The sequence below is a fragment of the Aspergillus terreus genome, genomic scaffold (assembly GCF_000149615.1).
Source record: "Aspergillus terreus NIH2624 scaffold_5 genomic scaffold, whole genome shotgun sequence".
Lineage (NCBI taxonomy): Eukaryota > Fungi > Ascomycota > Eurotiomycetes > Eurotiales > Aspergillaceae > Aspergillus > Aspergillus terreus.
In genome coordinates this window covers 1,110,752-1,129,548 of record NT_165928.1, presented here as the reverse complement: position 1 = coordinate 1,129,548, position 18,797 = coordinate 1,110,752, and the positions used below count along the sequence as shown (strand labels likewise).

General features: G+C 54.2%; 6 protein-coding genes across 6 annotated transcripts; 4 read left to right on the top strand and 2 right to left on the bottom strand.

Moving 5' to 3' along the window:
• Window positions 1-61: 61 nt before the first annotated feature.
• prm1 (pheromone-regulated protein PRM1) lies at window positions 62-2,239 on the top strand (the record flags this gene model as incomplete). Its single annotated transcript, XM_001213138.1, has 1 exon — window positions 62-2,239. One exon carries the CDS (start codon window positions 62-64, stop codon window positions 2,237-2,239), a length of 2,178 nt encoding a protein of 725 aa, XP_001213138.1.
• Window positions 2,240-2,562: 323 nt separating this feature from the next.
• On the bottom strand, window positions 2,563-6,817 carry ATEG_03959 (putative xanthine dehydrogenase HxA; the record flags this gene model as incomplete). Its single annotated transcript, XM_001213137.1, has 4 exons — window positions 2,563-4,246; window positions 4,298-6,255; window positions 6,316-6,519; window positions 6,584-6,817. The coding sequence occupies 4 exons, from the start codon at window positions 6,815-6,817 to the stop codon at window positions 2,563-2,565; spliced, it is 4,080 nt and encodes a 1,359-aa protein (XP_001213137.1).
• A 627-nt stretch (window positions 6,818-7,444) lies between these two features.
• On the bottom strand, window positions 7,445-9,315 carry ATEG_03958 (uncharacterized protein; the record flags this gene model as incomplete). The annotated part of the gene is made up of 2 exons (XM_001213136.1): window positions 7,445-7,537; window positions 7,615-9,315. 2 exons carry the CDS (start codon window positions 9,313-9,315, stop codon window positions 7,445-7,447), a joined length of 1,794 nt encoding a protein of 597 aa, XP_001213136.1.
• A 593-nt stretch (window positions 9,316-9,908) lies between these two features.
• On the top strand, window positions 9,909-14,370 carry aarA (L-aminoadipate-semialdehyde dehydrogenase; the record flags this gene model as incomplete). The annotated part of the gene is made up of 4 exons (XM_001213135.1): window positions 9,909-10,280; window positions 10,340-13,616; window positions 13,680-14,004; window positions 14,070-14,370. The coding sequence occupies 4 exons, from the start codon at window positions 9,909-9,911 to the stop codon at window positions 14,368-14,370; spliced, it is 4,275 nt and encodes a 1,424-aa protein (XP_001213135.1).
• A 646-nt stretch (window positions 14,371-15,016) lies between these two features.
• Window positions 15,017-16,253, top strand: ATEG_03956 (carbonic anhydrase; the record flags this gene model as incomplete). The annotated part of the gene is made up of 2 exons (XM_001213134.1): window positions 15,017-15,029; window positions 15,625-16,253. 2 exons carry the CDS (start codon window positions 15,017-15,019, stop codon window positions 16,251-16,253), a joined length of 642 nt encoding a protein of 213 aa, XP_001213134.1.
• A 1,236-nt stretch (window positions 16,254-17,489) lies between these two features.
• ATEG_03955 (aldo/keto reductase) lies at window positions 17,490-18,703 on the top strand (the record flags this gene model as incomplete). Its single annotated transcript, XM_001213133.1, has 4 exons — window positions 17,490-17,521; window positions 17,578-17,728; window positions 17,787-18,143; window positions 18,197-18,703. The coding sequence occupies 4 exons, from the start codon at window positions 17,490-17,492 to the stop codon at window positions 18,701-18,703; spliced, it is 1,047 nt and encodes a 348-aa protein (XP_001213133.1).
• Between the last annotated feature and the right edge of the window lie 94 nt (window positions 18,704-18,797).

The window sequence follows — 18,797 nt, the reverse complement described above, 5'->3', positions numbered from 1 at the left end:
TAGGGACGTGTTTTCTTCGCTCTGATTTCCATCCTTCTTTATCTGCAACCTTCACCTCAGGATGCTCTTCTCGAGGCCTGGTCGCTCGATCTTCCCTCTCCTCCCGCCATACGGGGCGCACGATCCCAACGGAGGTCGACGGATCATACCGCTCAACCCCGATGGCATCACTCCCTACCTCGGGCTACGGTCCCGGCTATCGCAAGTATGGCTCAACCGCTGGACCATCCTACTCCTGCTCGTTCTGGCGCGCGTCCTCATAGCGGTGGCGGGCATGCAGTCCGACATGGGATCCGCCAAGCGCGAAGCCCTGTCGGCCTGTACCAGCGTCGAGTCCATGGGAAGTGCCATGGTGTCCATGCCGCATTACCTGTCGCAGGGAGTCAATGAGTTGACCGCGGCCGGGGTGGAAAAGGCCGTCAGCGCGCTCAAGACCATGCTGCTGCTGACCATCACGGGGGTCGAGGAGTTGATCCTGTTCTTCATCAAAGTCATGTATCAGACCTACCTCTGTCTCTTCACCATGGTCGTGCGCGGCAGCGTCCACCTTGCCCTCGGTGTCGTCGAGGACGCGGCGGACTTTCTAAACTCCACCGTCAAGAGCATCGGACAAGACATCCACAAGTCTGTCGACTCCTTCGAAAGCAGCCTCAACAGCTTCATCGATGACATCAACGGCATTGCCAGCGCCCTGCTGGGCGAGATCCCCAAACTCGACATCAGCGACAAGCTCGACAAGCTCGACTCCCTGAGCCTCCCCAGCTCCATCGACTCCACCATCGACAAAGTCAACAACTCCATCCCCACCTTTGACGAGGTCGACAAGTACGTCACTAACATCCTGCGCACCCCGTTCGAGGAAGTCAAGCGCCTCGTCAACGGCTCCCTGAGCAACTACACCTTCGACCGCTCCGCGCTCCCCGTCCCGGCCAAAGAGCAGCTGAGCTTCTGTGACGGCAGCGACGGCATCAACTCCTTCTTCGACAAAGTCGCCCACATCACCACCACCGCGCGCACCATCTTCATCGCCGTGCTGATCATCGCCGCCGTGCTCGTCTGCGTGCCCGTAGGCTGGCAGGAGATCCGCCGCTGGCGCACCATGAAAGAGCGCTCGCAGCTCGTCCACAAAGACGCCCACGACCCCATGGACGTCGTCTACATCGTCTCGCGCCCCTACACCGCCGCCACAGGCGTCAAGGCCGCCAGCCGCTTCAGCAACAGCCGCCGACAGATCCTCGTGCGCTGGGTCATCGCCTACGCCACCTCCCCCCCGGCGCTCTTCGTCCTGTGCCTCGCCCTCGCCGGCCTCTTCTCTTGCCTCTGCCAGTATATCCTCCTCAAGGCGGTGGAGCGCACTGTCCCCGAACTCACCTCCGAGGTGGGCCAGTTCGCCGGCAAAGTCGTCGACAAGCTGCAGGACACCTCGGCGAAATGGGCCGCCGACGCCAACAGCGCCATCGCCGACACCAACACCGACCTGAACAAGAACATCTTCGGCTGGGTCAACACCAGCACCACCGCCGTCAACGACACGCTCGACGCCTTCGTCGAGAAGACCACCGGCGTGCTCAACGACACCTTCGGCGACACCGTCCTCAGCGGGCCCGTCCAGGAGGTCTACGACTGCCTCATCGGGCTCAAGGTCGAGGCCGTGCAGAAGGCCCTGACCTGGGTCCACGACCACGCCCACATCGACTTCCCCCTCCTCCCCAACGACACCTTCTCGCGCGGCGCCGCAGACAGCATCTCCGACGGCTCCTCCAACCCCTCCGATAGCTTCCTCGCCGACGCCGACGACCAGACCTCCAACAAGATCACCGAGGTCGTCTTCCGCGTCACCGATAAGATCGAGGAGGGCATTCGCACCGAAACCGTCATATCCGCGGTCATCCTCCTCGTCTGGGTCGTCAACGCCCTGATCGGCGTCCTCCGCGCGCTGTCGCTGTTCTGGTCCCGCGAGAGGACCCGTGGCGAGGGCGGAGGCGGCGCCCCCATGCCGGCGGCTCCTGCAGACTCCCATGGCTTCGTCGATGTCCCCCTGACGGCCATTCCGGATGTCGCCTCTCACTCGCAACCTGCTCCCCGCTACGAGGGCCCTGCTCCGGCGCTGGCGGTGAGTCGTGACATCCCCTATGGAGATGAGAAGCTAGGCTCTGTTGGTCAAAAGGCGCTTCATGTCGATGGCATCTCGGACTTGCGTGGTAGTAGCTATGTTGAATATGGTATGGAGAAACGATGATCGGTTTTTTTCCTTTTCTTTCCTATTTATCCTGCCGTGAAAATTCGCTTTGTCAGTCCTATATTGTGTCCACGGTGCTGGTCTGGTGCACCTCCTTGTTTGACGCGTATTTGGCGTTGGTTATACCATCTAGATGGATCAGCTTCAGTATAGGAGTTGGAATTTAAAAGCAGAACATAATGATAGATAGACTGCTGGTATATTCTTGTAAAACTTCATGCCAAAGGTACAGTCTGTTAACAAATATGGACATGTCAATACTGAAATGATTGATATACAATATCGTAAGTCATGGTGCAAGCCGTAAACATCGATCTTGAATCTTAAATTTCCACAAAGAAACTCTTCTCTCCTTCCTGAGGATGCACTCTGGCTCTCTCAACGATGGGATCAGCACAGCTGACCCGAATACGCTCAGGCGTCGCCGGGCTTTGGAGCCTAAGAACTTCGCTGACATTCCACTCCTTGCGCGCCGCCTTCAGAGCATCACGGATCGCAAAGAACACCGCACTACCCATGAACAGTGGCGGCTCGCCCACGCCTCGAGAGCGCTGGATGGTTCTAAGATTCTCCCATTCAACATCTTTGAGGAGGCTGACGTTGAAGACCTGCGGAATATCTCGGAAACCGGGGATCTTGTAGTTTCCGGGACCCTTGGTGAATATTTGTCCCGACGCACGATGCCAGAGGCTCTCCTCAGTTGTGAACAACCCCTGTCCCTGGATAAAAGCACCTTCTATCTGTCCGTAATCGATGGAAGGATTAATCGTACGACCAACGTCCATCTTGATGTCTGCGCGGAGAGGGGTCCAATCGCCAGTAAGAGTGTCAATCTCGACTTCAGCAGCCGTCACTCCCTGGGTGAAGTAGAAGAACATCTGGCCTGAATTCTCACCCCAGACATAACCGATGTCGGGGGTGCGGTAGTATCCTTGGGCGGATAGGTTGACTCGGTCAAAATAGGCTGCGTGCGCCAGTTCCTTCATGCTAGCCCCCGGCATCTTCTCGCGGTACGGCCGAAGACGCTCATTGATTTGCTCGCAGGCATTGAAGATCGCGTATCCATTGAGGTCAGAACTGGCTGAGGCTGCAGTCGACGACGTGTTGGCAACCGTATTGGTAGCTGTCTCAGATATGAAGACGTCTGATAAGGGAACGCCTAGCGCTTCGGCAGCAATCATCGTCATCTTGGTATGGAGACCTTGCCCCATTTCGACTCCACCATGAGCGACAAGAACACTTCCATCATGGTAAATATGCACCAAAGCACCAGCTTGGTTGAGGAACAAGGCTGTAAAAGAGATACCGAATTTCGTCGGAATGATAGCCATTCCCCGCTTGGACCACTTATGCTTCTTGTTGTATTCTTCCACGGCTTTCCGACGCTCCATGTACGAGCTCTCTTCCAGGACCTGTTTGTACATCAAAGGCACGTGCCAGTCCTTGAGCTCTTGGTTGAAATGCGTCTTGTCGCCGGGCTTGTACATATTGTCCATGCGGAGTTGTTCAACTGGGATGTCAAGGTGATCCGCAATCTCAGACATGAAAGACTCGGCAAAGAACATTCCCTGAGGTCCACCAAAGCCACGGAAGGCAGTGTTGGATACAGTGTTTGTTTTGCAGATGCGACCACGAACGAAGACATTCGGAATGTTGTATACTCCATCAATGTGGGAAAGACTTCTTTCCACGACGGCTCCGGAAAGGTCTTGGGTGTGTCCACCGTTGGCGTATACATCAGCGTCAAGAGCAATAAGCTTTCCTTCCTTGGTGACACCCACTTTCCAGTGGCAAAGGAATGGGTGACGCTGACCAGACGTCACGATATCTTCGTCGCGATTGAGCATGCACCGGACCGGCCGTCTTGTCTTGGCAGCAGCAGTGGCGCATATACCAGCCAGCTGAATTGACCGAGTCTCTTTCCCACCGAATCCACCTCCTAGACGCTTCACACGGGAGACGATCTTATTGTGGGCTACGCCGGTGACTTGAGCGACGTACGTTTGGCTATAAAAGAAGTCAGCTCAGTGCATTGACAAGGAGATGTGTCTGACTCACGTTTCGGTAGGATTTTGTGTGCCACTCCATACTTCCATTTCACCATCCTCTGGCTTCGGGATGACAACACATGCTTGGGTTTCCAAGTAGAAATGCTCTTGACCACCCATCCGGGAGACTCCCGTAATAATCCGATCAGCTTGTTTGAAAGCGGCTTCCGTATCACCGCTCTTTATGAAACGGTAGTGTTCGAAGAAGGACTGAGCTTCAATTGCTTCCTCCATGGAGAGTATAGATGGCAGCTCTTCGTATTCGACCTTGACAGCCCGAGCACCCTCTTCCGCAATCTTGGCAGAATCGGCAAGAATGATACCGATCGGTTGACCAGCGGTATTGACTTTGTCCACAGCAAAGAATACTTCGTCGCATTTAGGTGCTCCCCACCAATTCGCTTGTGGGTTAGGGAGGTCCCGGTGATCGACATATTCGTGGACACCGGGAATATCCAGGGCAGCAGATGGATCAACGCTGAGGATTTTTGCATGAGCCTTAGTTGAAAGAACCATACAACCGAATAGCTCGTTTTGCAACACGGGCGTATCATCTGTGTACTGAGCTTCCCCAGTAGCCTGCTTAAGAGCTGACACATGGGGACCAGCCTTGCCTAGCACACGTTGCTGGTAGGCCGCCGAAGCCTCATTGTCCTTTTCTCCCGAAGAAATTGCACGCTCAATCTCGGCAATAACGTCGTGGTCAACATCAGATTCCTTGACTTCGAGGCTTGACAATACATCGTGGTAAAATCTGTAGAAGAACCCTAGGGCAAGAGACTTTCGGTAAGTCGCCATGCCACCTGGTACACTGAATTTCAGGTCAAAATCCTGCTCCAGAGCAGCCATCGTACCCTCCAGAGTTGCAGGGTTTGTGAACTTTTTGCCTTTCAAAAAGGACTCTGCATTCCGTGCGGACACTGTCATGGGTGCCATGCCACCGAAGACGAGGTTCACGCTCGTTACATCATTGGCTGGTGAGAGAGACACCCGCAAAGCAGCATTGACAATAGCAATGTCATCGTCCTTCCTCTTGGACTGCTTGTATGCGCGCATATATTCGCCAGTCTTTTGAGCTGCCGGAATACGCAGGCTGGCGATGATTGCGTCCGGTGGGAGCGCAGTGGCCCTATAGCCTTTGAAGAATTGACCCATGGGGATCTCAATGTCCTCGGCGAGGGTCTTGGCTACAAGGACGGTATTAGTAGCCACAAATACCGGATTCAAGTCTGAAATGGGCGATGCTGTGGCCAGATTGCCGGCCGGGGATGCCACGTTTCTGATTTGTCTACCGGCGAAATAACGCAGTTGTTTCTTGATTGCCGAAAAGGGTTGGCCTCGCGATGGCCCAAAACGTTCGAGAGCTTCATCACATATTGACTCTAGATCGGTCAAAGAAACGTTGGCTCCAATCTCCAAGTGGTCGTCGTGAAACGCGTATTGCCGAAGCTCGGGGATGTCTCCGACATAGACTGAATCACTGTAACGCATGGCCTTGAATTTGACTTCAATCTGAGTCTCGGTACTTCCGCCAATGATCTTGGCTGCCGGTTGCACACTCTTGATCTCCAAGAGCTGTTGTAGAGTAGCAGGCCTATACCACTTCTTTTTCTTATTTCCAAACACCAAGGGTCGGAACTCGTGCTTCCGTAGAGAAGGAGGGAAAATCAACTCTGTGTCTGGCCGGTAGTCGATGAATTCTGGTGGGGTGAACCTCGGATGGTCCCCATTCAGGGACAACTCTTCGAGGGACTTGCAACATCCCCCAGTCCCATCTTGCTTCTCCATGCAGCAACCACTACCGCCATTGGCATTGGATTTGGCGCATCCATTCGTGCTAGATGTGAAGCTTTGGGCAGCATCCAAAATCGGCCGATACCCGGTACAACGACAAAGATTTCCATCGAACGCTTCTTCCACCATATGCTCGGAAGGTTGAGGATTATTGCGTAGGAGGGCGTAGAGGCTCTAGAGAGAAGTCGTGTTAGATCATTGTGAATTCCCAAGGGGTTAGTAGTGGGGACGAACCATCACAATTCCTGGCGTGCAAAAGCCACATTGACTACCGTTGCCAACAGCAAGTCGTTGTTGGACAGCATGAGGATTCTTCACATTTCCAATGCCTTCAACGGTAATGACGTGCTTTCCATCCACACTTATCAAGGGAGCCAGACAGGCGTTAACCGAGGCGTGATAGATTTTCTTGGTAGTTGGATTGATGTGGGAGACTACCTATTGGGACTTTAGGAATGCTGCCATGTGGATATGTATAATGGATCTCAGGAGGGAAACATACCACTGTGCAAGCACCACAGCCGCCTTCTGCACATCCCAGCTTTGTTCCTGTAAGACCAATGCCCCTGAGATACTCCAAGAGAGTGACCTCGGGATTGACTGAGTCTAGCGCCACTTTCGTACCATTGAGATAGAATCGAATCGTATCATCCCACTCCTCAGTCAAGTGGGCTAAGGAGACAGGCTTGTCGACTGCGACCGCAGCTCCTGGAGACTCTAGAATACCGGGAGCCATCTTGGACCCAACTCTGACAAGAGGGATCTGTGGGGGAAGGGTAATGCCAATATACTAGGCAGTTGAGTGGTGGGTGGCTAGATCTTCGGAGAGGCGACGAGATTATGGTACATGGGGCGGGGGTGAGGGGAGGGAAGAAACAGGCTGACATCGATGGGGGACCGAGTGGTATTTATCACAGAGAAGACCGACCACACGCGAGGGATGTCGGGAGGCGATGAGATAATGATAAACATGGAGTGAAGCCTAATATGAAGGGGATGTATGCGATACGACGTGGTGATAACACACCTTATCGGCAGGAACCCCACACCGCCCTGCGGGGATCGCCACTGTCCGATGGCCAATAGAGAGCCCCTGATTGGCCAGGAGGTGATCGACTTACGTAAGGTGGTATATTCATCACGTGCAATCGAGAACCCAACGCCGTTTCCTATCGTGCTAATGCTCAAGCAAGTACAGTATATAGCTATTAGTACATCATCAAACCGCAAAGGATCACCAACAACACTCTCTCTATCAACCCAAAGTGAGCATCTTCAGAAACTGTTAGGGAATTGAAGCATCAGACGGAAAAAAGGAAGAAAGTGAGCATCCAGGAGTACTCCGTGCAAGTCGGACGGAGAGTTATGTCCGGGGTCGAGCACCAATGAAGTCTTTCTCTTCCTCCTCCCACTTCTTCCGTTCAACCACACTTCGTGCTCTGCAAACCACAAAAATCTTGCTGTTAGCGCAGGTCGCCGATGGAGAGGGGAAAAGAGGGGCAAGGGAAATTATACGAACCGGTAAGCTCTCACAAACCGCCAGATTTCCGTGTCAGCCAAGTTCCAAGCTTCGGCGACCTCCTTGATGCCGATCCGGGGCGCCTCTCTGCTATTCAGAACCTCCCGAGCCTGTTTGAGAATCTCATACTCCCTCCCCACACCTTCCTTGCTAGGATTGGCGTTCTGCATCGAATCCTTGGCTTCCCCTTCATTCTTGGCATCGACGTTGGTATTGCGAGGTATCTTGAAACCAAGTTGCCACTCAAACTCATCCAGGAGATCAGAGGGGAGGGCTTGTCCCGCCTCCGGCGGAAGAGACTCAACAGTCATCCAGAGGGAGGTCCCGACTACAGCATCATCTGCAACTGCCTTCTTAAGAACAAGCGCTCGAGCAGATCCTGCAAGCTCACCGCCCAGATGTTCCTTGGTCACTTCCATCAACCAAGGGTCGCGTTCAGTCTCACGACGGATGTGTCGAGTAGTAACCTCCACGGAGTTCTGTTGCAAACTGATGAGGGTGAATGGGTGAGGCAGAGTACCGATGGTGAAGACTTGCGTCGTGTTCCGGTATGTAGCCGGTTGGGTCACATGCATCGGCTTCTCTGGGTCACAGGGATGACAGGTCTGAAGGTTCGGGGGACAAGAGTCCGGCTTAGGTGACTTTGGGCATTGAGCCAGTGCTTTTGACAACCGTAGGGCCGGCTCCACGAGCGCCGTAGTGTGGTCGGCAAAAGGCTTTAGAACCGCAATACCTGCGGGGAACGAATTATGGAACGTGCTGTGTAGATGCGAGTTAATCAGATCTACAAGTGCTAGACGGCCCTCCGTCGGCGCGGACATCATCTTCTCTGCCAGACTGGGGAAGTTCGTGTGCACAGAGGCGGAGCTATAGTACGCAATCGAGCTCTGTTCCTCGGTCTTGAAGAACTCCGCGGGGACCAAGTCCAGGATGGACGATTTGGACTGGGATTTATCCTGAAGCCGATTGATCACCTCGTTGATGGCGTCATGGATCCGTTTCTTCTCGCCGGCAAAGAGACCGCTATCAATGTGCGCAAACCGTGTGATGAAGGCCGGGTCGCTACCCCGGCGCAAATAAGACAACGTTGGGTCATCATATCTCGCCATTGGGAAGCAACGCCAATCAGCCAAGAGCCCATCGCCCATATGGCCCCATGCGAGCCAGCTGTACAGCTCCTTCTCCAGCTTGCCTTTGACCTCTAGAGTCTGCACGATATGGTAGAACTCGCTGTTCATGGCTTCTCCGCGGCCCAGAATGACAGGACGAAATCCTTGAGCAAACCATGCTCGGCGCCAGGCGAGGAGTAGCTGAGCATCGGCATTCTCCGCGTCTTGGTCATTGGCTTTGTTCGGTTCGTAGTAGGTGTACACGTAGGGACGGTGTCGGAGAGGTGGAAGGACAGATCTATTCTCGTCAAGCGTGATGGAGGACGAGAACGGGTTGATCCAGGCCCAATTGCTGAACCATTTGGATTCGCCGCTCGTACTGTTCGGCTGCGTTTCCGGTGGTGTATGGGCGGTCGGGTGGAAAGAGGGAAGGTGGAGATCACTTAGAGAAGGAAATTTTGGGTGAGGAAGATATTTTGCTGGCCCGGACACCTCCTCTTTGCTAGACTCTGGATCCGGGGACGGAGAGGAGGAAAATATGAGGAGAAGAAGCGCCACGAAGACGACGGTGGTGATCAGCGTCGTGCTGCGATGAGGAATCACCATCTTGCCGGAAATTGCCTGCTAAAGAATGAAGAACACAGAGGATGGCAGAGGAGAAAATCCAGTCGCCAACAGACTTGATTCCTCTACCCACCTCGATGGAAAGTGTGGCGGGTTAGGGAAGATGAATTGATGTTGATAAGACAGGATGAGAGGAAGGTTCACATTTGACGGCACGACAGACTCCGGAGAGGGACTCGCGGTAAGGCGATCACGATCAATCTTCCATTTCCAGACAAAATGGATGAATGACGACCTGGCGACGGGATGCGTGGAGGCTAAAAAAAGAAGGTCGTATCCATCCACATCAAAGGATCGTAATATAGGAGGCTCATGGTCAGCTCCCCCGTCAGGAACGACGCTTGGGGACTAGCGTCCGTGCATGCAACTGCATAGTTATGTAATCTGCATAACGGACGGTGGCAGAAGGCGGTGAGCCCCTCCGAAGAATTGTGGGGTTTCGTTTCTGCTGCGAAATCGGCACTTTCTTCTGCCCCTCCCCGTCTTGACTCATATCAAGCTATTCTTCCCCAAAAACTTCCTCCCCAATACCAATTGCAGATTCGACGCTGTCAGGCGCTTCGTTCTCTGCAATCATGGGTGTTGAGGCCGCCTCTCTGCAGGAGCGCCTGGAACGATGGGCGCAACGACTGCAAAACCTCACCGTTTCTCCTCTGACTCGTGACTATCCCGATAATCAGCAGCAGGAGCTTCCCAAGAGGGCAATTGAGGCCTTTGAATCTATCAAACTCCCTCCCGGTGCGCAGTCAGGTCTGAAAAAACTGTCCGGAGATGCGTCCGGCTTCACCGTCTTCTTGGCCGCTTATGTTGTTCTTGTCGCTCGTCTCACCGGTGACGAGGATATTGCCATTGGTACCAGCAACGGCGATGACGGCCGTCCATTCGTTTTAAGAGTCCCAATTGACGCCTCCGAGACGTTCCGTCAGCTTTATACCAAGGTTCAGGATGTACGTGTTGCACTAAATTCTAGTCTGCCCGCAATCGTCCCTAACTCGATCCAATCTAGGCGTTCAACCAGGGCTCTTCTGACATCGTCCCTTTGGGTAGTCTGCGGACTTTCATCCAGGAAAAGTCCCAGTCAGAACGCTCCCCGATCCTTTTCCGCTTCGCTGCCTACGATGCCCCCGCCGTTTCCCAGGAATACCCCGCCAACACCTTCGAGACTACAGACCTGGTGGTCAATATCTCTCCCGCAACGGGTGCCACGGAACAGGCGGAGTTGGGAGCTTACTACAACCAAAGATTGTTTTCGAGTGCAAGGATTTCCACAATTTTGAAGCAGCTGGCTCAGATTGTTCAAAATGCCACCAACGACCCGGAGCAAGCAATCGGACGGATCGACTTCATGACGGAAGAGCAGCGGGCTCTTCTACCGGACCCGACATCTGATCTGAAATGGTCCAAGTTCCGGGGGGCCATCCATGATATCTTCGCTGATAATGCAGAGAAGCATCCGGACAAGCTGTGCGTGGTGGAAACGAAGTCTGAACAAGCTCCTCACCGCCAATTCACGTACAAGCAGATTAATGAAGCCTCTAATATTCTGGGCCATCATCTGGTTCAGTCCGGTGTTCAGAGAGGTGAGGTCGTCATGGTTTACGCCTATCGTGGTGTTGACCTTGTGGTGGCCGTCATGGGTATTCTGAAGGCTGGCGCAACTTTCTCCGTCATTGACCCTGCCTATCCCCCCGAGCGCCAGTGTATTTACCTCGATGTCGCCCGCCCTCGTGCACTCATCAACATTGAGAAGGCCACCAAGGACGCTGGTGAGCTGTCGGACATGGTGCGTTCTTTCATCAACGAGAACCTGCAGCTTCGCACAGAGATTCCAGCTCTGTCCCTTCAGGACGACGGCTCCCTTCTGGGAGGATCGATCAATGGCCAGGATGTCCTTGCCAACCAAGTGCCACTGAAATCTCAACGTGTTGGCGTAGTCGTGGGCCCCGATTCCACCCCCACTCTCTCTTTCACCTCTGGCTCCGAGGGCAGACCCAAGGGTGTTAAAGGACGTCATTTCTCTTTGGCATACTATTTCCCTTGGATGTCGGAGACGTTCAAGCTCACCCCGGATGATCGGTTTACAATGCTCAGCGGTATTGCTCATGATCCTATCCAAAGAGATATCTTCACTCCGCTTTTCCTGGGAGCCCAGCTGTTGGTTCCGGCCCGGGAGGATATCCAGAATGAGCGCCTTGCTGAATGGATGCGTGAATACGGCGCTACTGTCACTCATCTCACTCCCGCTATGGGTCAAATCCTGGTCGGTGGTGCGTCGGCACAGTTCCCGGCTCTTCATCACGCTTTCTTTGTCGGTGATATCCTGATCAAGAGAGATTGCCGGAACTTGCAGTCTTTGGCCCCGAACGTCAACATCGTCAACATGTACGGAACGACAGAAACCCAGCGTGCCGTCAGTTACTATGAAATCCCCAGCTACTCGAGCAATGAAGGCTTCCTCGACACCATGAAGGATGTCATCCCAGCTGGTCGGGGAATGGTTGATGTACAAATGCTGGTCGTCAACCGCTTTGAACCCAGCCGTCTTTGTGCAATTGGAGAAGTGGGCGAAATCTATGTTCGTGCTGCCGGTCTGGCAGAAGGCTACCTTGGCTCTCCGGAGCTGAATGAGAAAAAATTCCTGACCAACTGGTTCGTTGATCCTCAAACTTGGATTGAGAAGGATAAGGCGGAATCTCAAGGGGCGAAGGAGCCTTGGAGAGAGTTCTACGTGGGACCTAGAGATCGCCTTTACCGCAGCGGAGACCTGGGCAGATATACTCCCTCCGGTGATGTTGAGTGCTCAGGACGTGCCGATGACCAGGTCAAGATTCGTGGGTTCCGTATTGAACTTGGGGAGATCAATACTCATCTTTCTCGTCACCCTATCGTCCGGGAAAACATTACTCTCGTACGGAGAGATAAGTTCGAGGAACCCACTCTGGTGAGTTATATTGTGCCAGATATGTCCAAGTGGGCCTCGTGGTTGGAACAGAGGGGTCTCAAGGACGATGACTCTGCCGAAGGAATGGTCGGTATGCTCCGACGTTTCCGACCCCTTCGCGAGGATGCTCGAGAGCTTCTGCGCAGCAAGCTGCCAGCTTATGCTGTGCCGACTGTGTTCATCCCGCTCAAGCGTATGCCTCTCAATCCGAACGGCAAGATTGACAAGCCAGCATTGCCCTTCCCGGACACTGCGGAGCTTAGTGCCGCCGCCCCTCGCCGCAAGTCGTCAGTTCTGCAGTCGCTCTCCGAGACTGAGCAGGCTGTGGCCCAGATCTGGGCTCAGCGCATTCCCAACATCACCGCTCGCATGATCGGACCCGACGATGCGTTCTTCGATCTGGGAGGACACAGTATTCTGGCTCAGCAAATGTTCTTCGATTTGAGACGCAAGTGGCGTGGCATCGACATCAGCATGAGTGCTATTTTCCGTTGCCCTACTCTCAGAACATTCGCTGCCGAGATTGACCGTTTGTTGAGTGGCGAATCGTTTGCTATTGATAATAACGACGCAGCTGGCGCAGGAGCCTCCGCGGCCACTTCTGAGCCGGATGATGAGTATTCCAAGGATGCCCGCAAGCTGGTGGAGACTCTTCCCCAGTCGTTCCCTGAGCGGACCGAGCCCATGCTGTCTGGCGAGCCGACGATCTTCCTTACGGGTGCCACTGGGTTCCTCGGTGCCCACATCCTTCGTGATCTCCTCACTCGCAAGTCTCCCTCTGCGAAGGTTGTAACGCTGGTCCGCAGCAAGACCGAGCAGCAGGCTCTCGAGCGTATCCGTTCCACTTGCCGCGCTTACGGCTTCTGGGAGGAGTCCTGGACGAGCCGGCTGCAATGCGTCTGTGGTAACTTGGGAGACCCTCGTTTCGGTCTCTCCGAGGCTGTGTGGAATGACTTGACCGAGCGCGTGGATGCCGTCATCCACAATGGTGCCCTGGTCCACTGGGTCTACCCCTACTCTACCCTGAAGCCCGCGAATGTTTTGGGTACCATTGATGCGCTGAAACTCTGTGCCTCTGGCAAAGCCAAGCAGTTCTCTTTCGTCAGTTCTACCAGTGTCCTTGACAATGATCATTACGTCGAGGAATCGGAGCGGAGTATCGCGGCTGGCGGAGCTGGTATCAGCGAAGATGATGATCTTGAAGGCAGTGCTGTCGGGCTTGGAACTGGCTACGGCCAGAGTAAGTGGGCCGGCGAATACCTTGTGAGAGAAGCCGGCAAGCGCGGTCTGAAGGGAACTGTTGTCCGTCCTGGTTACGTGTTGGGTGACTCCAAGACCGGAAGTAAGCTATCCCATCCCTAACACCATGACAATAGCATGATGAGCTAATTTCTGGCGCCTTTAGCCACGAACACGGATGACTTCCTGATCCGAATGATCAAGGGATGTATCCAACTTTCTGCCCGCCCCAACATCAACAACACGGTCAACATGGTCCCTGTTGACCACGTTGCCCGCGTTGTCATTGCCGGTGCTTTCCAGCCTCCTTGTCAGCCGATTGGAGTTTCGCAGGTTACCGGTCATCCCCGTCTCCGTTTCAACCAGTTCCTGGGCGCTCTCCAGCTGTATGGCTACAACGTGCCTCAGGTTGACTACATCCCGTGGTCGAAGCTGCTGGAACAGTACGTCAACGACGGCGAGCATGACGATCCGGAATCGCAACACGCCCTGTAAGTTTGACTTTTGCGAAACTTCACAAGAATACCATACTAACATCTATCTTTCCTCCGTCTAGTATGCCCCTTTACCACTTCGTCACCGCAGACCTGCCGTCTAATACCAAGGCTCCCGAACTGGACGATGTCCACGCCGCTGCTTCTCTGCGTGCCGATGCCGCTTGGTCCGGCGTGGACGTGTCTGCGGGTGCAGGAGTGACGGAGGAGCTCGTGGGACTGTACGCTTCGTATCTTGTGTCGACGGGATTCCTGCCTGCACCTCCCGCTTCTTCGGACAGTCGCCCGCTGCCAGCAGTTACGCTCTCGGAAGACCAGAAGGCTGCTTTGGCGAACGTTGGTGGCCGTGGTGGTAGCTCATGAGCATGATATACGGTTGATGTGATTTAGTTTATGATGCATGCTTGGCTTGATCTTGTCTATTTTTCCGATTCTTTTTGCAAAAGCTGCTATACGGCATGGGGTGATTAGAGCACAAAAAGTGTATATATAGAGTAGCGGTCACCTAGACGAACAGGGGTGAGATGTCTGAAAATCATGTCCATATTTGCTTGTTTTAATATAGGCAGGCCTTGTAGAGTTGAGCACCCCATTATGATGCTATTTCAAGATGCAGTTGTCGTGAAACCGCATGGTAGTATTGAGTTGGACCCCTTGCACCCCTATCATGGTCAGATGATGATAATTAATGAATTGCCCTGCGTCAGACGGTTAGTTAACCCCCACGAGAAGGAACGCGAGGACAACTGTAGTGAAGTTTCGCGATAAATAGCTAGACGGTCAGTAACAGCATCAGGCAACTGGGCGCACGAGAATGGGTGGCGGTTCTGCCGACGGTTCCCGGTGTACACCGGTCCAGCGGCCTCGGAGGGGTTTCCCCATCTCAAAAGGAGACCGCCAACCCATTTGACTCCGTCGCTCACCACCACCTCCAGTTCCTGTCGAGAACCCCTTGCAATCCGTATTTCCAGCTTCAGAAGAGTTTTTTTCCAATCCGGCCGAAGTCATCATGGCAGTCTCAGGTACGTGACGACGGTTTTCTCCCCCTTTTGCTCCTTCTTGGCATTCTGTCACGGCAGTTCAACATCTTTTTCCTTTCCTGTTCTCCCATGACCCTTTTCCCATCATCACCATCCAACCGCACTTCTGCCCTGTCGTTGAGTTCACTCTCCATCGCGCGTGTTCGTAAAAGGGTCCATTGTCGCTGGCTTGGACAAGTGCGTTCGATCGCATCCTGGAACGGGTGTTGGCCGCGGGAAAAATTTTCCCCAACAATTTGGTGTCGCCCAGTTTTGACTCACTCTTCCAACACCACCCACTGTCTCCCTCCTGCCTTCCACGGTCTCCCTTCAACATATTCCCATATATCAAAATTTCCTTGAAGCATCATGAATATCACAAGGCTGGTCCCACGGTCTCAAACGTTTTCGCGATCGCTTTCGACGGTCCGAGGGCCTTTGAGCCGCGGGGAAGGTATTCGTTTTCCCTCCAGCCGAATCCCACACACTCAACCGCAACCTGTGATCGGCACCGCCCAGCATCGTTTTCTGACCAGCTCGGCGCCATCGTTATTACACCAACACAGTCACTCGTCGGATGGTGCTAATTGCTGCTCAGACCGATTCAACCTTGCCCTACAGAAGAACAAGGAGTGGGCCGACAAAGTTTCCAAGGAGCAGCCCGACCTGTTTCCCCGACTGGCGGTTGGCCAGTCCCCTGAGATCCTCTGGATTGGCTGCTCTGACTCCCGCTGCCCTGAGACCAGCCTTCTCGGGCTGAACCCCGGTGATGTCTTCGTGCACCGTAACATCGCCAACATCCTGCATGCTGGTGACTTGAGTTCGGGGGCGGTGATCGAGTATGCCGTGCGTCATCTGCGGGTCAACCACGTTGTTCTGTGCGGCCACACTAGCTGCGGTGGTGTGGCGGCCGCCATGGGCAACAAGCAGCTGGGCATCCTGGACCCCTGGTTGCTGCCTCTGCGGCAGATCCGCCAGCGTAATCTGGGCCTTCTGCAGACCCTCTCTCCCGACGAGGCGATGCTGAAGATGGTCGAGTTGAATGTGCAGGAGGGTGTGGATATCCTGAAGCAGAAGAGCGTGGTGCTGGAGGCGATGCAGGAGCGAGGACTGCAGGTGCACGCTCTCATTTATGATGTCGGATCCGGTGTGCTGCGGGAGCTGAATACCGATGAAACGGAAGAGTCCATCAAGGCTCGCCTGGTGTCCTTCAAGACGGACGTTTAGAAAGGAGTGCGGATGTGAGACGAGGGCGAGGACCGATGAGGGGTTGGGACGATTTGATATTATTGTTGTGATTCAGCGAGACATGTGTTTCTGTTAGCAGATTTTGTTCATACCCTGCCGGCGATGGGAGCGATAGGAGAGGAGTTTGTATTCTCAGATGTGAGAGTAGATGAATTCGCGGCACAATAGAGATTCTGATTGAGAGCAGTGGTTTTTCAGGGCTTTTTCCACGAACGTATGATCAATATCATCATCATTATGCAAACTGGGACGGATGCTGGAGATGGTTAGTATTGAGGAAGTTCGAGAGACGTGAGATGAGTGAATTGGACTGGGAAAGACGGTAGAGGGGGAGGAGAGGAAGAGGAGAAAGAGGAAGAGAAAGCAAACGACGAAAAGCGAGATTCAGGACGAGACGTTCTGCTGCAGTCCGTCAATGGCGATGCCCAAAAGGGAAGGCAGGGACCCGGGCGGATCCGCCCTATGCCAGAAGAGGCTAGTATCCGGCCGAGTCGGAAATCCGTCGGCATGCATAATTCATCATCTTTTGTGCAGTGATCATCTATGAATATGCATTTATTATGCAGTATGCTTTTATCCTGTCGATTCTACTGCTTGATATCTCAACAACCCTAAGCCATTCCAGAATTATCTAGGTTGTAGTCTATATGTGTGCTTCATGGCTCATAGATCATAATCCAGCTTCAGAATCTTTTGTCTTTCTCCTCAATGAGCTACTCTAGCGTGCAGTTATCATGACAGACAGCACCATGAACGTCATCACCACCTCACACCCCCCTCATCCAAATCCTCAGCGTTGAACCCCGAATGATCTACCTTTCGTGGAGTCTCAAAGGGAAGACACCACTGACGGGATCCGACTTTCTGGCCCGATGGTCGGCTACTCATCGGTTCTGCTTCTCCATCGCTTGAGATGTTCGGCAGATCCACGGCCAAGCTTAATAATCCCGGGGCAACGACTCCAGTACATCAATCAAGATGTGGCGTCTTGCTGATTTCTGTGACTTTCAATCGCCTTGAGATCAGACGTGTGTTCTTCCTTGTCGTTTTTGTCAGGTTTATTTCGGTAAGTTCCCTGAATACACGCAGTGCCTGTAGCAGCGTTGTTGAGTCACCGACACTGGCCCACTCCGCATAGAGCTAGCTTCAGGTGTTCAAATAAATCGAGACCTTCGCTGACCCGTTGACAACAGACGCGCATCATATACCATCATCATGGCTACCGGTAACCAAATGGAGTTTAACAAGTATGCATCCCCTCCCTCATCCTGACCTCACATCCGTTGACACAATGACCACCCAGTCTCGGCAAGTCCGGCCTGAAGATCTCTAAGATCATCCTGGGTGCCATGTCCTACGGTACCAGCAAGTGGCAGGACTGGGTTCTGGACGAGGGCAAGGCTCTCCCGCTGCTGGAGCATGCCTACAACGTCGGCATCAACACCTGGGATACGGTACGCCCGGCACCTCCCCAACAGCCAACCGCACGCTAACCAAACAACCCCCACCCAGGCTGACGTCTACTCGCACGGCAAGTCCGAGGAGATCATCGGCAAGGCCCTGAAGAAGTACAACATCCCGCGTCACCGCGTGGTCATCATGACCAAGTGCTTCTACGGCGTCGACGACGAGGGCGGTCTGCCGCCGATTGCGGCGTCGGCCCGCAACGACGGCTACTTCGTCAACCGCGTCGGCCTCTCGCGCAAGCACATCTTTGACGCCGTGGACGCGAGCGTCCAGCGTCTCGGCACCTACATCGACGTGCTGCAGATCCACCGGCTGGACCGCGAGACGCCCCGCGAGGAGATCATGAAGGCCCTCAACGATGTCGTCGAGAGCGGCAAGGTCCGCTACATCGGCGCGAGCTCCGTACGTCCTCCCCCTAGGCCTTTATCCCGTCGTAGTTGACTGACACGTACTAGATGGCCGCCTGGGAGTTCCAGTCCCTCCAGAACATCGCCGCCCGCAACGGCTGGCACCAGTTCATCTCCATGCAGAACTACCACAGTCTGCTGGGCCGCGAGGAAGAGCGCGAGATGATCCCCTACTGTCTCGATGCCGGCATCGGTCTGATCCCCTGGTCGCCCATGGCTCGTGGCGTGCTGGCGCGGCCGTGGGGCTCGCGCTCGACGACCCGCGAGGCCACCGACGGCGCGCTGAAGGTGCTCGTGCGCAGCCGCGAGACCGAAGCGGACAAGGCCATCGTCGACCGCGTCGAGGAGATCGCCAAAAAGAAGGGCATCACCATGGCCCAGGTGGCCATTGCCTGGTCGCTCAGCCACCCCATGGAGAACCCCATCCTGGGTCTGAGCAACAAGGAGCGCATCGACGAGGCGGTCGCGGCGATTAAGGTGAAGCTCACGGAGGAAGAAATCAAGTACCTCGAGGAGCCTTATATCCCTAAGGCTGTGTCTCCCCTGGAGCGGTAAGGATCCATGATTACGCACATAGAGGTGGTAAATATATATTTGTTAGTTTCATGACATGGTTTGAATGGATTGTGGGCCCAGAATTATACAGTAG